At 41.3% G+C, this 14,902-nt stretch overlaps 1 protein-coding gene across 3 annotated transcripts in view; it reads left to right on the forward strand.

Moving 5' to 3' along the window:
• LOC119488051 (carboxyl-terminal PDZ ligand of neuronal nitric oxide synthase protein-like) overlaps window positions 1-14,902 on the forward strand; it is a 202,695-nt gene that overhangs the window by 167,263 nt on the left and 20,530 nt on the right. For all 3 annotated transcript variants that reach the window (XM_037769218.1, XM_037769219.1, XM_037769220.1), the window contains one exon: window positions 1,462-1,638. In XM_037769218.1, the coding sequence (XP_037625146.1) occupies window positions 1,462-1,638 (177 nt within the window). The remainder of the gene's footprint in view (window positions 1-1,461; window positions 1,639-14,902) is intronic.

A 14,902-nucleotide genomic window follows, 5' to 3' on the forward strand; every position in this document is an offset into this window, starting at 1 on the left:
TTTTAGTTTCATATGGTGGCAGCATCTTTACAATAGCTTTAAGCCCGCCCGTTGAGCCCACTACAACCTAAAAATTGCAAGTTGCGTTAATGCGTTACACGTTATTATCGCGTTTACTTTGACAGCCCTAACAGGTACACAACTAAAAACATCCATTATGGCTGCTTTTCATCTTTATTATGTCAGTTTGTGCACACTGGCTCACGGCATATTGACATACCCGGATGGAACGGAGCCACCTTTAATTATCAGCCGTGACAACGACGCTGGTATTGTTTTCACCTTGTGCGTATGTGTCATCGAGGCAATATGTGGTTCTGGAGACACCTACTGTAGCAGGAACTACCACAGAAGCAGTCTGGAGTACTTTGCCTCTCTCATGTTATTAGTTACACCTGTCTCTTTCCTGCTATCACAATGTCCACCATGAGAAAGGTCTATTTCACAGCATTTTTACAGCATTTAGTAGAATTTGACAGCATGAAATCTGGTCTGGCTGTAGCTGAGAAGAAGTGGGGTTCCCATGGAGGAGGTTTTAGTGCAGTTCATTGAAGCCTCTTAAAGGAATACTCTGAAAATATATGTTTTTGAGTTCTGAGATGATGTTCCAGAGTTGTAAAATCCTGTTTGTGAGTGTCACAAACAATTTTTGCGTCCATTAAACACATGAATCTGCTATTCCAGCTGGACTGCCTGGATCATATTTCATTGTCTCACCGGTAACTTAAACAACACGCCCCTGCCAACACAGCCCCCACAGGGCTGCTTTCAGTCTGAATCCCCACTAACTTTGCAATGCATCTTTTAATTAGTTTTTCCTTCTCACTCACTGTTTCCACCTGACTATAGTCTTTCACGCTCCGTGTGTGTCTGATAAAACAGTGCCGCAGATTTTACCCAAGCTGTTCCGAGACTTTAAATTCCAGTCGCACAACAGAGAGGAAGCAGATTATACTGCAGGAAGTTTCTATGGATATTTTTTATAGATGTTCTTACTGATTTTGTGTGACTGTAACCGCTGTGAACCAGACTACAGCTGCCATCCTCCACAAAGGTGCGAACTACAAACTTTTCAGAGTTATCTTTCATGTTTACTAGGGGTTAGTATTTGAAAATATCCCTTTAATGTATTTTTCTCTTTGTTTTTGAGCTCCAGGTCTGTGAAGAAGAAAGCAAAACATGTTTCACAAAGCAGCCCCGATAATGATGAAATGCTTTGAAACATGTTTTTTTTTTTCTTGCTGACCCAATACAAATTGATTTATTGGTAACTGATTTTGTTAGAGTTTTCAAGGAGCTGCTAGACAGCACAATTCACAGATTTAAATCAAAGAACAGTGGACCTTTTGAATGTGGTATAAATATTTAATCTGTCCTTTATTCCTTGTCTCTCCCTCCCCTTTGCTCCATCATCACATTTCTTCCCCTTTCCCTCATTTCTCCCTCATCTCCTCTCTCCAGTGGGATCTCAGGACAGTCTGTTGGAGATCACCTTCCGGTCTACAGTACCTCCTGTGCTCTGCGACCCCACAACGCCCAAACCTGATTTCTCCGCCCTCAACCTGCCAGCGCTGGGCTCCACCGACGGGACCGGCAACGCCTTCTCGTCTTCCAATGGGACTCTGGGAAGCCCCCTAGGTAGGGACAAGTGTCTTCTCAAACTGGAGTGTTTCCGTTTCCTCCCGGGGCCTCCGCCTCCACTCCCCTCGCCTCCCCCGCTGCTCAAAGCCGACAGGCAAGAGGGCAAAGGCCAAGAGGTGTCTGAGGTCACGGCGGAGATGTTGTCCTGTGACGTCAAATCTCTGGGCTGCCTGGACTTTGCGGCGAGGTTTCGCGAGTCAGGTATCGCCTCGGAGTACGAGTCGAACACAGACGACAGCACCGACAATGAGGACGAGGGGGAGGACGATGAGGAGGGGATGGAGTTCTTTGGCTGGGGGAGGGACGAGGAGACGCTGAGGCTGCTAAATGTCCTCAACAGACAGGGAACTCCTGACTGTCTGGGAGATGAAATAGCGGTGTAACGCACTAATCTGCTCCCCTGTTACCTGTTTCTGTCCATTCCCTTCAAACTACCCTGTAGGAATAACCATGTAGCAAACTAACCTCTGTCAGACGTGCTCAGTTATACATACAAGGCTTACACCAATGTGTTGGTGTAATAAAGTTGCAATTGCATAGAAGAGAAAGGAAAGACTCAAACAGATAAATTAAGAAAGATAAATTCACTGTAGGCGGAGGTGAAGACAACATGAGTAGCCCTGATCTGGTCAAACTACATATCACAGCCTTAGTTGGCTATCACAGAGATTCTGAACATATCAGCCACTCAGGCGTTGTTAGGGTAAACATTTTAACTCACCAGAGGGAAGGCAATCTTAGCGACATGATTTACTTTGATACAAGTGGGGTGACCATTACAGAACTAATGGTCTGGACTACCATTACAGAACTAATGATCTGAACTACTAACCATGTTAGATTGAAGATTTTCTCCCTTGCTCACTAACTGGGAACACTTTGCATTCAGTGCTGCCACTAGTGGCCATTAGCGACAGTTATTTATTTATTTATTCATTTATTACACTGGATAAATTGCTATAAGAACACTCCCCTCCTTCCAGTGTGTCTGTTTTGACATACTTCTCATAAGAAATATATATATTTCATTTATCAAATGATTTATTTACTATTAATACTATGTTGTATTAAGTATCGGGACTATCACAGTCGTGGATCAAGGCTCCAGCCAAGTTTCAACTTGAGACAAAAATCCTGATCCCTAAGCTGTAGAGCTCTGTGAATGTACAAAGGCACCAGCAACAACTGGGGTTCCTGGTACGTTTTAAAATTAGTCCAAGCTGAGAGTTGGTGCATGTCGTCAGTACGTCTCTAACTGTCACAGTTGTTGTCTGTTTGCTGCTAATAAATGCGTCGTTTATTTGCGGTCAAATGCGTGTGAACAAAGTAAGATGATCATTTTCTTCACATTCAGTGTGAACACAGTGTAGGAATATTAGTATCACCTTTAAGTATTCCCTATTAGTCACACCTGTTATTCATGTCAAGAGACAACTGTGTGAATCTAATCTCTCATTTATATTCATACTCATGCATACACACTTATCCCTTAAAAACTTGTTTCCTTCCTTTTTCTTTTACCTTTATTTTCTTTATTACACGCATATACCTCTTATCCATATATCACACACACACTCCAAAAGTCTCCTCCCAGCTCTATGTTGCTGAATTTCAATTTGAGGGTTCTATAACAAAATCAGGGAGTTTATCGTATCTTATTTCTTTCCTCCTTTCATTCAACAAATTGAAATTGCAAGTTAGTCTGTCTTTACCATGCAGATGTAAACATGAATTCAAACCAAAAGTTGAGGTTAGTTCAGGGGCGAGCTTTCGATTTGTCAGGAACGGGAGCGCAGCTGTCAGTCACGCTGGCAGGAACAAGACAACAGGGTTTGGGACCGGAGAGACTGATGAGCTCTTGTCCTTGCTGGAGTGAAAAAGTGACTCTTCTGATGAACACTTCAGCCAAATCTTGGCAGGAACTTTATTTCTGTCTCTATGTTTCTTGAGTTCGTAATTATTCAAAGACTATTTTTAGACAAAAAATCTGTATCTGTACTGTATGTACAAACTTTGTTTTCTACGTCATCCCACAGAAGTGTTGAACTGCTCCGTCCTTGACTTCTGCAGGCAGACCTTTTCTTGTTTCCTCACAGTTTGTTGACTTGGTAGTCAGAGCATGTTTGCACTCCTTTCACTTGTCCACACATTTCCCCAAGCTTTTTAATTTATGTAAAGCCAGGATTAGTTGGACCTCGAGGAACGCTGTTTGTTTCTTTTATTCATCCCGTAAACAAAAACTCCTCCCTCGTGCCAGAACAGCAGCTCGCGGATGACAGCCAAAAGTGGTCTCATTTGTTTAAACCCAGCTCTGTGTATGGCCTCCAAGCACAATGCAGTATTAAAGTGTTCATTTTGTTTCACGACGAAAGCCACAGAGTTTTCTTTCTCCGTACTGTAGCCCCGGTTTATCAGAGCTCTCCTGTCAAATCAGTGCAGACAGGCCAGTATTTGGCAAATGTAGATGCTGCTGAGATCTAAAGGGGAATCAGGCCAGTTCTCAATGGACTCACTATCTTTTGCAAAGAGCTATAGCCTGATAAGATCAAACCAATCTAGTGAGAGTCCAGTAAAGTAAGTCCCAGTTAGCCACTTGATTTCTGAACGTGTTTGTATTAAAGGATAACAGAGATTCAATCGGAGATGTTATCTCCCTGAAAGTTTGTTAGGAAATTTGTACCAACTTTACTAAATCAGTCTCTGCAATGACGGTTCTATATAAAACTATTCAGACACCACCGAGGGCCATTTGGCATTTAGTCCCCAGGTTTATGTCTTCATGGGTCCAAAATTTGGATCTGAAATGAACCTGTGGAAAACCTGCTCCCAGTGTGCATAAATTAATTAAAAAAAACAAAAGCCCGATCTGAAAAGGACCCGGGGGATAATGGGACTTGATCCAAAATGCAGGAAACACGAACAGACCATAAAAAACAATCAAAAAGAGTGGAAATGCCTCCAAAAAAAATCGAAAAAAATGTTCTCCTGTGATTTCGCATCATCTTATCAGACTGGCAAATCTGCTTGGATTAAGGGTGAGGTAAAAAATCAATACAGTATAGTATCGCAATACTTTGTGGCAGTATTGTATTCATACACAGATGTCAAGTATCTATCTTTTATTATATAAACTATTAACCTTGCAAGTACAATGTAGATTCTAACACAAACAGTTCAGTTTACCAGTTATGACAGTGCTGGTCAGTCTGTCTGCTTGACTGACAATCCCATTTTGCTGCAATATTAATAATTATTGAAGTGACATGATTAAAGTGAAAACTGTATCTTTTTAGATAAAACAGATCTCGACAAACTGCATAATTTGCAGGTAAAAAAGGTAATAAATCGTGATATATCTTATTGCAATAATAAGCATATTGTGAAATGTTTAAAATTGGAATAAGATTGTATTGTCACTTAAGTATCGTGATAATATTGTATCCACGCCGTTGTCCGGTCTGGGAGTTGTCCACGTTTTCATCTTAGAACTTTAACCCTTTCACAGTGTGTTTTCAGTTCATAAAAGTTATTTATAACCTTTTTGGCTGCCTAAAAATGTCTTATTTAGCGTTTGGTTGTACTTACGTTGTGTCCCTTCTGGTTGCTAAAAATCAAGATGGTGACGGCCAAAATGCCAACCTCGAGACTTCAAAACGGCAGTCCACAAACCAATGGGTGACGTCAGGGTGACTACGTCCACTTCCTATTTACAGTCTGTGGTCCATTCTTAATATGGTCTTAATTACAGAAATGACATGGAAATGAAAGGAGAGACAGATGGAGAATAACATGCAACAACGGTTCCCAGCCAACTCAAACTGAGGACATCGTGGTTCATGGTTGACGCCTTGTAGGCCACTATGGTGCCCCGTCATTACACTTACCAGCTAGGGTTTTTTAGGGTCTTTTCATTTAAGTTGAAACTAAACATTTGCCAGAAATCATCTCGAACACGCTCGAAAATTCCCCGACCCCACATTGACAGCCACTGCACTCTTAGCTTTCTTTCTGTGGCCATCAGTGAGTTTGTTACAATAGTTCCCCTGAAGTGCTCGCTTTTCTTTTAACATGTTTGACCCAGATGACAGAAAACACACAGATCAGACGTGTGTCAGTATGAAGGATGTTCTCTCTCCTCCACATCATCTTCTCTTGTCTCATCATCTATCCTTTTCCTCCTCTCTTTTCTTTTCCTATAATGTTTTTTATAACATGGCAGTCATAACTATGACATTAACACATTAAAATCTGACTTCCGCACTTTTTGAAGGGACAGGTGTGTCAGAGAGCTCACCATCAGGGCAAAAATAAGAAATGAGCTCACGGCTAAAAGATATTAATAATGTGAACCATAAAAATGCCATTTAAATCACATTTAAGCAACTGATTCAATCAACGTCAGATAATATGATCATTTAAAACAAAATGAAACAGCCCTTGAAATTGACCAGAAATATATTCAGACCTGTTGCAATAAATCATCTGTTAAACATATCTCCACACTGATATTGCAATAATTTAAAAAGGTTATCCCATCTCATAATTCAATACTCGCATTTAATCAAAGCATTTATTACATTATCAGGCAAGAAATTACTTTAATATCAGACTCATCACATTTTTTTGACTTATGTAGAGAGAGCTTGTCTGGAAGCCTGGAGTCAAGGGCATGTCTGGAGAACAGGCATTATGAAAGTGATTATGTGAAGGTGATATCAGTAAGTTTTTTTAAATTTTTAATTACTTGTGTCCTCATTCGACCCACAAATGTGGCTATTTAATACGGAGAGAAAGTCTGTGGTGTCTGACAAAGTCCAGTAGCTGGACCGTTTCTGCATCTTACCCTCGTGTTATAGCCATTGCCGTGTCTTAACTTGCATTTCTTTACTGTAAACCTTTTCTGTTCCTGGCCTGCTCTTCATACTTTTTTCTATTTTAGCCTCTGGTGTAAACACTCTTTGTCATATAATCTATATTTCTCTCACATGTGTTCTGCCTTAACCTTATTCTCTTGTCATCTCTTGAACCCATCTCTTTCTCCCACCTTTCCAAAATGCCAGATGTACTGTATTTCTAAACGGTCTCTTGTTGCTCATTTATCTATTGGCGATTCATGCTGTGTGGTTGGCAAAAATATAAGTACAGCCCTCGGCCTTCTACTTTGACAGAGATGCTGGAGGTCCGTAATGCCCATGTGAAGGACTGTGTTCAGGGGGTTGTAGGAAGATAACACGCAGAAGCAGAGAGGAGATTAGTCTCTTTTGTGAGCTATTTGTGTGATCAGATTCAGTAAAGTTTGAAAGTCTTGAACTCATTCCTACATCCTTAACTAGTTATTGATTCAGCATCTAATGAATTGATGGGATACAGTCAAATTCTGGCAAGAAGAAAGTGTGTGTGTATTTGTGGTTGCTGGTGTGCATGTGTGAGAGTAAGGTCAGTCGTGGTCATCTACCGTACTTCATTGTCACCATAATGGGCTTTTAGCACCCATAGCAGACCCTCTGGCAGCCATATTTGTAGTCCTGGGCTAACAGTAAGCAAGATAGCCTCTGTAACTATGGGAACTCAGTGGGTTTCCTCATAGATGTTTCTTTTATCAGACTTTCTGAAATGCTACAACATGTTCCTATAGTTTTCTGTTCATACTGCAAGACAAATTAGTACCTGTTTCTGTACAGGATAGGAAAACTTTGAAGTCATTACCTTGCACGACAGTGGGATTCTTGCAATGTCACAAGATCATGTGAGAATCGCGGGATCATATGTCACACCAAAATCCATCTTGTCAGGCTTCAAGTAATGTGTTTGTGTCCGGCAAGCCAGTGCACGAACCAATCAGCAAATGACACCGAGGGTCGACTGTTTGTTCTAAACAACAATGGCGGCTCCGGAAGAGGTTAGCGTTGATACTGCAATAGCATTAGTTGTATCAGTACTAGAGAGTATTTATTTATTAAAAGAAGAGCAAAGAACGTCACTGAAGGCTTTTCTTGATGGAGAAGATGTTTTCGCTCTTCTCCTGACTGGCTTCGGCAAGAGTTTGATTGACAGATGGTTCATTCAATCACCTGCCAAGTATTTTTTTGAAAGTGTCTTCAAAAACAGTTTCCAATGACGGCTTCTCAGATGGTTCTGTGTAACAAACCATCTGGCAGGTCAGGTTATTTAAGTCATGACAATGATAATTTGCCACATTTTTTCAAGTTGCTTTCACACTTTCATTTTTTAATTTTGAGCATTGCTGAACTCGACCTCATGGAACAAAAAAGATGCATCTTTTAACGAAATATCACTGGAGGGACGACTGTGGAACCGCTACGTAACTCATTGTACAAAGCAACTTTGTTTTTTTCCATAAGAAAACTGGTCAACTTGGTGAAGACGACAAGCTCCAGAAAGTGCTATTTGCTCCCTGGATGTGCACACTGGCTAATGTATCTTGAATAGTTCTTTGGCTTGTATGATGAGTTTGGTGTTTGTTACAGGTGTCAATTGATGCTCGTTAAATGACATGACACAGCTGATAGTGTTGCATTTCAGCCTTTAAATTGGCCCTCATCAACAAATTAGAGCCTCTCCAGAGAGCCTCTTTTAAAAGCCTCATCCTAAAAGTGTCCCCTCCTGTGTTACTCGTTGACTGAAACCTTTGATCCATAAATGTATGGTATATTTGGTCTTCAAACGATCTTTTAAACAATTCAATTTGACTCTGGTATCAGACACTTTTCTTTAAAGTGCTGAATTGCTGCTGAACTGAGTCCAATCCAATCTCAGATCTTTATCTCTGTCTCAGTTTGTCTCTCTCACACACTCTGCGGTTTCCTCCCTCCCTCTTCTCGGCATTAATTAATTGTCTGATGGGGCTTGTCGTTGCCATCTGAGAGCCACGTTGGCAACCAGTCCATCCAAGCAGAGCAGGCTTTGGTGACTTGTATCGATTTCCCCATCACAGGCATGTGTTGTTGAAACTGGGGTTAACCACCGGGACAGCAAGGGAGCAGCGCAAATCAATACACTTCTTTACAAGATCAGTCTGTCACCTCCAGAATCACACTTAAACACACACACACACACACATACGCAGAGACACACAGATGCAAAGCTTAGACCTAGTCAACCAATGTCTGACATACTTACACATACTTGGTTATGATATGTTCTGTTCAGTCTTTAAGGAGTAGAAGTCACACCATTTTATTTCTTTGGTTCTGTGCTCCAGCAAATTGGATGTGGACTTTATAATGAGGTTAAAGTAACGGTAAAACTGTTAAGGATGTTTACATTCACGTTGGGTGAACAGTTTGGGACTTCTAGCCTTTTTCAAACATATTTTAAGGACAATGCAGAAGGACAATGATCCTAAACTTACCAGTCTATTCCCACTGATGTCAATGTTTGTTTGACCCACCCATCCACCCTGACCTCCTCCATATGCTGACTTCTGCGGACTATGATTAGAAACGTATTGGCAATCAAAAGCAAACGTAACCCGTGGGGAAATTATGTTTCCCTCAAAACATATTTGACAATGCAGTTTAGTTGTATGGGAATGTAATTTTGTAGAACACAGGGTTGAACATACAGACAAGAGAATCAAAGAGCTTTTTAGACCAGATTTGTTCTTCACTAGTCGATACATCTGAGATTACCCAACAAAAATCTGAGTTTGACACACATGCGCCACACATCCACAAACAGCTAAAGAGTATTAACTAAGTGTGCCCTGTGCTTGTGAGGAGGTTGTTTTGTTAAGGTGAAGTAGTGGGTCACGTATAAACAAACACTCACATCAGACCATCACAGTGCTGCAATTATTGACCATGTCTGCACCAGAAGAGCAGAGGGACTGAAGGACTTTAAAAGCCGAGCAATTAATCCTCTCACCTCAGCATTAATGATCAGAGCCAAACAGGACTCCACCAAACAGCCAAGATTCACACTGAGAATATAAAAATCTTTTAAGATTTATATTAGTGTAAAATGTGTCTTTGTATTTGTCAATGTGTACGTTATCATCTAGATCATCCCTTACCGAACTAGTCTTTCTCAGCTTTCAGTGTACTTTAGGACTGAAACAATCAGTTGATTAATCAACAATGAAGAGCAAAAATGCCAAATATTTGCTGGGTTTTCTCTGTTATATCATTGTAAATTGAAAATATATTTTGGTTTGGGACAAAACAAGCGAATTGAAGACATCACCTTGAGCTATAAGAAATTGTGATAGGCATTTTTCAACTTTTCCGATGTTTCATAGACTCTAACAATTAAAAGTTTAACCCCAAAAAAATAATTGACAGATGCATCGATAATGAAAATAGTCCTTAGCTGCAGCCCATGTGCACTTTGTGTCTTTCCAGTGTAAGCACAGTCTGTCCCTCTACAGCGTTACAATCTCAATCCCTGGCCGCATTTTCCCATCAGGTTGTTGGATTTGAACTGGCAACTTTCCGCTCACTTCTCTAACCTCTTGGGTGCCACTGCAAAGTCAGATTAGGCTTCCTCGTGGAGGCGCTTTTCTTGCATTCGCCTCACCATTCACACAGATATGCATACCCATTTAGAAGCACCAGGGACTTGAGCAAAGCTGCCCTCGTGTTCTGACTAGATTTCTGCTGCGCGTCGACATCTGGACGCGGTGGCAATCTGCTTTGATGTTCCCATGGTACAGAGCTGGAGGCCATGCTAAGCGGCGGTTTGGCGTGGCACATAATCTGGAACATGTGGAGCTCCAGATGTAAAGGGCTAAAAGAGCAAAGTGGTCTTGAATCGCAGCGCGGCTGAGGGCCCGTCTCAGCCACATCTGTCCGTCAGCCCGTCTGTCTCGTCCCATTTCACCCCTTTTTTTTGCAGCCTCCTTTGTGTTTCCTCATATATGCTACGCTGACAAAAGAAAACTGACAACACACACATGTTTAATTTAAAATGAAAGTGAATGTCAGGATCAACCTTAACGAGAACAGCTCCCACTGAGGCGAGCAAGAACTGAAGGGGAAAGACAAGAGATGCCTTTGATCGTTCTTAGCTTTAGTCAGTAATATTTTAAACGTTTTTAGTGTTTGATGTGTCATTAAGACTCAGAGTAAGACACTCAGACATGGTGAAGCTCCCCTCATTTACTCTGTCTCATTAAGAACAAACTCAGATTGACAGATTGTATTGAGCACACAAAAAACACTAAGTTTGTCTCGCCTTGTGAGCCCTTTCATGTTTTTGATTAAGTGCCTCACTGCAATGTTGCCAAAAGTATATGGACATGTACACAAGTCCTTTTTGTATTTTTGTATGGGGCAATTTTTCATGGTTTGGGCTAAACCCAGTGGGCAACTCCAGGGTCTGAAAAGTGAAACCAATGCTGAAGTGCCTTAAACTTGCATTCTATCTAATAGCCAGCAGGGGGCGACTCCTCTGGTTGCAAAAAGAAGTCTGATTGTATAGAAGTCTATGAGAAAATGACCCTACTTCTCACTTGATTTATTACCTCAGTAAACATTGTAAACATGAGTTCATGGTCTCCATCGCTAATTTCAAGTCTTCTAGCATGATGTTCATTTAGTAAATTGTGGTCTCATTTGGAGTAAAATCGACCATAAAGCAGGATATACTTTAGGACGTGGCTACCTTGTGACTGACAGGTCGCTACCACAGCGTTGTCCGGAGTTGTCCGTGTTTTCATCTTAGAACTTTAACCCTTTCACATTGTGTTTTCAGTTCATGATAGTTAATAATAACGTTTTTGGTTGCCTAAAAATGTCTTTTTCAGCATTCAGTTGTACATAGCTCCACCCTCTCGTGTCACGTCTGGTTGCAAATACCAAGATGGCGACGATCAAAATGCCGAACTCAAGGCTTCAAAACCGTAGTCCATAAACCAATGGGTGACATCATGGTGACTACATCCACTTCTTATGGAGTACAGTACATGTAATGATGAAATGAAATATCGTAATGTTGCAGCATACAATAACATTTTAGACGATATTGTTCCTCCAACATTGTGTCAACAGTTTTTGTTTGTCACTCTCCTGTTTCGTCGTGACAATGACACCCTGTACAAAGCCAGGTCCATATAGAAATAGTTTTCCCAGTTTGGTGTGGAAGAACTTGACCGGCCTACACAGAGCCCTGACCGCTGGCTGTGAGCCAGACCTTATCATCAACATCGGTGGCCGACCTCTTGTGGCTGAATGGGAGCAAATCCCTGCAGCAACGTGCCAAAATCTTGTGGAAAGACTAAAACCAGAAGAGTGGAGGCAGCAGATGAAAGCCCATGGTTTTGAAATGACAATTATCATTATACCTTTGGCCATGTAGTGTACCTAATCCTTAACACAACATTACACCTGAACCATTAATGTAAAACTAATCCTTCCTCAATTAAATCCAAGTTCTAATCCTAACATTTTGAATGCTGCCTCCGAAATACCTGGCTGCATAATTTCACTTTTTTACAAACATCCTTACAAGGACAAAAACAGACAGAGACAAAGAGAATCAGAAAAGAGAAAGACAGAGAATGACCCAACGCCCAGGACGACAGACGCATTATTTTCCTGCTGCCTCGTTTCCTTTGTGGCTTCATTCGTAGCTACATGTACTTCTGTGTCTCAGACGCTCACTCTCCAGGGAGCCGTGGGTTCAGACAGACAGCGATCTGGCAAATGGCTGAATTAATTATTGATCTGGTGACTTTGATAGGGAGGAGACTGAAGGCACCCAAACATGTCTGAATACAACCTGCAGTGTGTAGTCTGCTGTTTTTGCCCATTTTGTTTTGGTCTCCTATTTCTCTGCCCAATTTTTCCTGTCTTAGCAAACAATATAATTTATAAGCTCACGTTAGTTTTATATCTTTGCAGATTAACTCTGTTGTCCGAAAAAGTCCTGTAGCTTGGTTGTGATGTTTCATGTATTTCATCATGTTCTGATGAGTTTTGTAATTTACTGCCTCTAGTTTGGTCAGAATATGTGTGAACGTGTTCCAGCAAATTGAGCGATCTGTGGCTGTGGGTTTTTTACGTGCATGTCGAGAGGGTAAGCACGATATTACCGTAAGATTACTAAGTTAAAGAGAGCAAGCTTTTCCTTTAATTAGAACATGACATATACTGTGGCTGCAATGCATTGTGGTCTGTTGAGGCCATAGTAAGTAGAGAGGTTGGCACAGTATCGCAGCATCTTTTTTTGATGTGTTTCTCCCTGTGCGTCATTTATTTTGAAATCAGTGAGTCTGAAAAGAATGTCAATAAAACTGACATTTACTGCTGATGCATTTGCGCCAACACTTTTTATGATTGATGCTGCACTGGAAATGTGTAGACAGAATATCACATTGCAAGTCAGGAAAACTCAAGCTCAACAACTATTGGATGGATTACCGTGAATATTGGCACATATATCCATGATACTTGGAGGGTGAATCCTACTGATCCCCTGGCTTTCTATCTAGTGCCACCAGCAGATGAAAGTTTCCACGTATCCTGTGAAATATCCCAACATCTACTAGATGGATTGACACAACATATTGTACAGACATTCATGGTTCCAGCTGACTCACGCAAATTGCCATGAAAGCTGGTACGCAAATAAATTGCAATAACTTTGGAGATCCCTTCACTTTTGATCTAGCACCATCATCAGGTCAAAATGTCACTTTTTGGGGAGCTGGTAATCACTGCTTGTTAAGAACATTTGCCTCCAGTCTTTCTTACTGACGTGGTAGAAACTTCTAGTATGGGCAAATTGAAATCTCCTGTCTGTCTCTACTCCGTCCTTATCTAACCCGTATGTCCGACTTGCCGTCCAGAGGACGCACTAATGCCAGCGTCCGTGTTTGTGTCACTGAGAGACACATTAGTCAGCTATAATGATACTCTGGCTGCTCTGTCAGAGTTTGTGGAGAATAACACCATAATTGAATCTCATTTTTCATAAACAGAGGAAGTGCGGCTCAGGTATCTAATGGGGTCTGCAAGGTCACGACAGGATAAGAAGCGGATTGTTGGCGAGGCGGCAGGAAACATACTTCCCATTTAGCCAAAATATTGGACTGCTGTAATGATGAAGGGAACGTGGCGGTGGAAATTGAGTGGACCAGCTAAGACGCAATTTAAATAGAGGTTTTTCAATGTTTTGTGTGTGTTAACTACTTTTCTGGACTAATAATAATATTCCATATTCCAGTCACACCACTGTTGCCCCCACATACTCCACTTTCCTGTTTATTCCCCAAAAGGGAGGCGACTGGCCGCCGTATATCCTCAACACCATTTCTGTCTTTAAGCTTTTCCTGTGGTTCTCCTCCTGTTTTAGGATTTCTTCTTTTGAACATTTCTCTAATTGTGTCTTGTATCATATTATTATAACGATGGAATGTTTACTGTCGCTGCAATTTTTCTCCAAAAGGCGTCAAACAATGTATGGTGGCAAATTAAAAAAAAGAAACTCATAGCCATCACGAATCAACGTAAGGCACAATAATTTATTTTTGGAACAATATCTTACTTTTTTAATCCAAAGTGTTGACTCTCTAATCGTCCACCGCTGGAGGCGAACCAATCGTACGTATGCAATGGCATCACTCTAACATGGAGGCTCGCTAACTAGATATCTAGGTAGATAGTACGAAAATAAATTTGTCATATCTGTAGTTTTAACAACTCTTTTAATCAGATTTTATGCAAGGTGTTTTTTCTAATATATATGGGCACAACCAGTGCCAAAACATGCACGTTTCATGTCCTTTTTAGGGCTTAAAGTTATGCATAATTGAGGGCGTGGCCTCTTTGAGTGACAGGTGGGTGCTGTACCAGGCGTCACTCGGGCCCGCCTCAGCTCCACCAACGATCCACCTCTTTCTATTTTGGATTAGCCATGAGTTAGGCTGTCGTCACCCACTTTGAGCTTCACAACAGCTCTTCAGAAACCTATGGGTGACGTCACGAAGACAGCGTCCATATTTTATACAGTCTATACAGTCAGTGCGTGTTTGGCAGAGAGAAAGGACATGATGGAAGAAGACGGATGGAACGTCTGATCCTCTCTTTTCCTCCATCCAAAACTCATTTTCGACTTGATCAGCTGACTTCGTTGCGAGCTGATTGGCTGTCGAAACAGGCAACGTTCCTTATCCTTTCTAAAAACCAGCCACTGGCAGCTTGACATCATCAGCCAGCTTGAGTCGAGCTGAGACGGGGCCAGTTCACACCGCTGCAACGTTCTGAAACTGTTTCATCCCGTCGCTAATCTTTGGTCTTTT

Source organism: Sebastes umbrosus, chromosome 5, assembly GCF_015220745.1.
Source record: "Sebastes umbrosus isolate fSebUmb1 chromosome 5, fSebUmb1.pri, whole genome shotgun sequence".
Taxonomy (NCBI): domain Eukaryota; kingdom Metazoa; phylum Chordata; class Actinopteri; order Perciformes; family Sebastidae; genus Sebastes; species Sebastes umbrosus.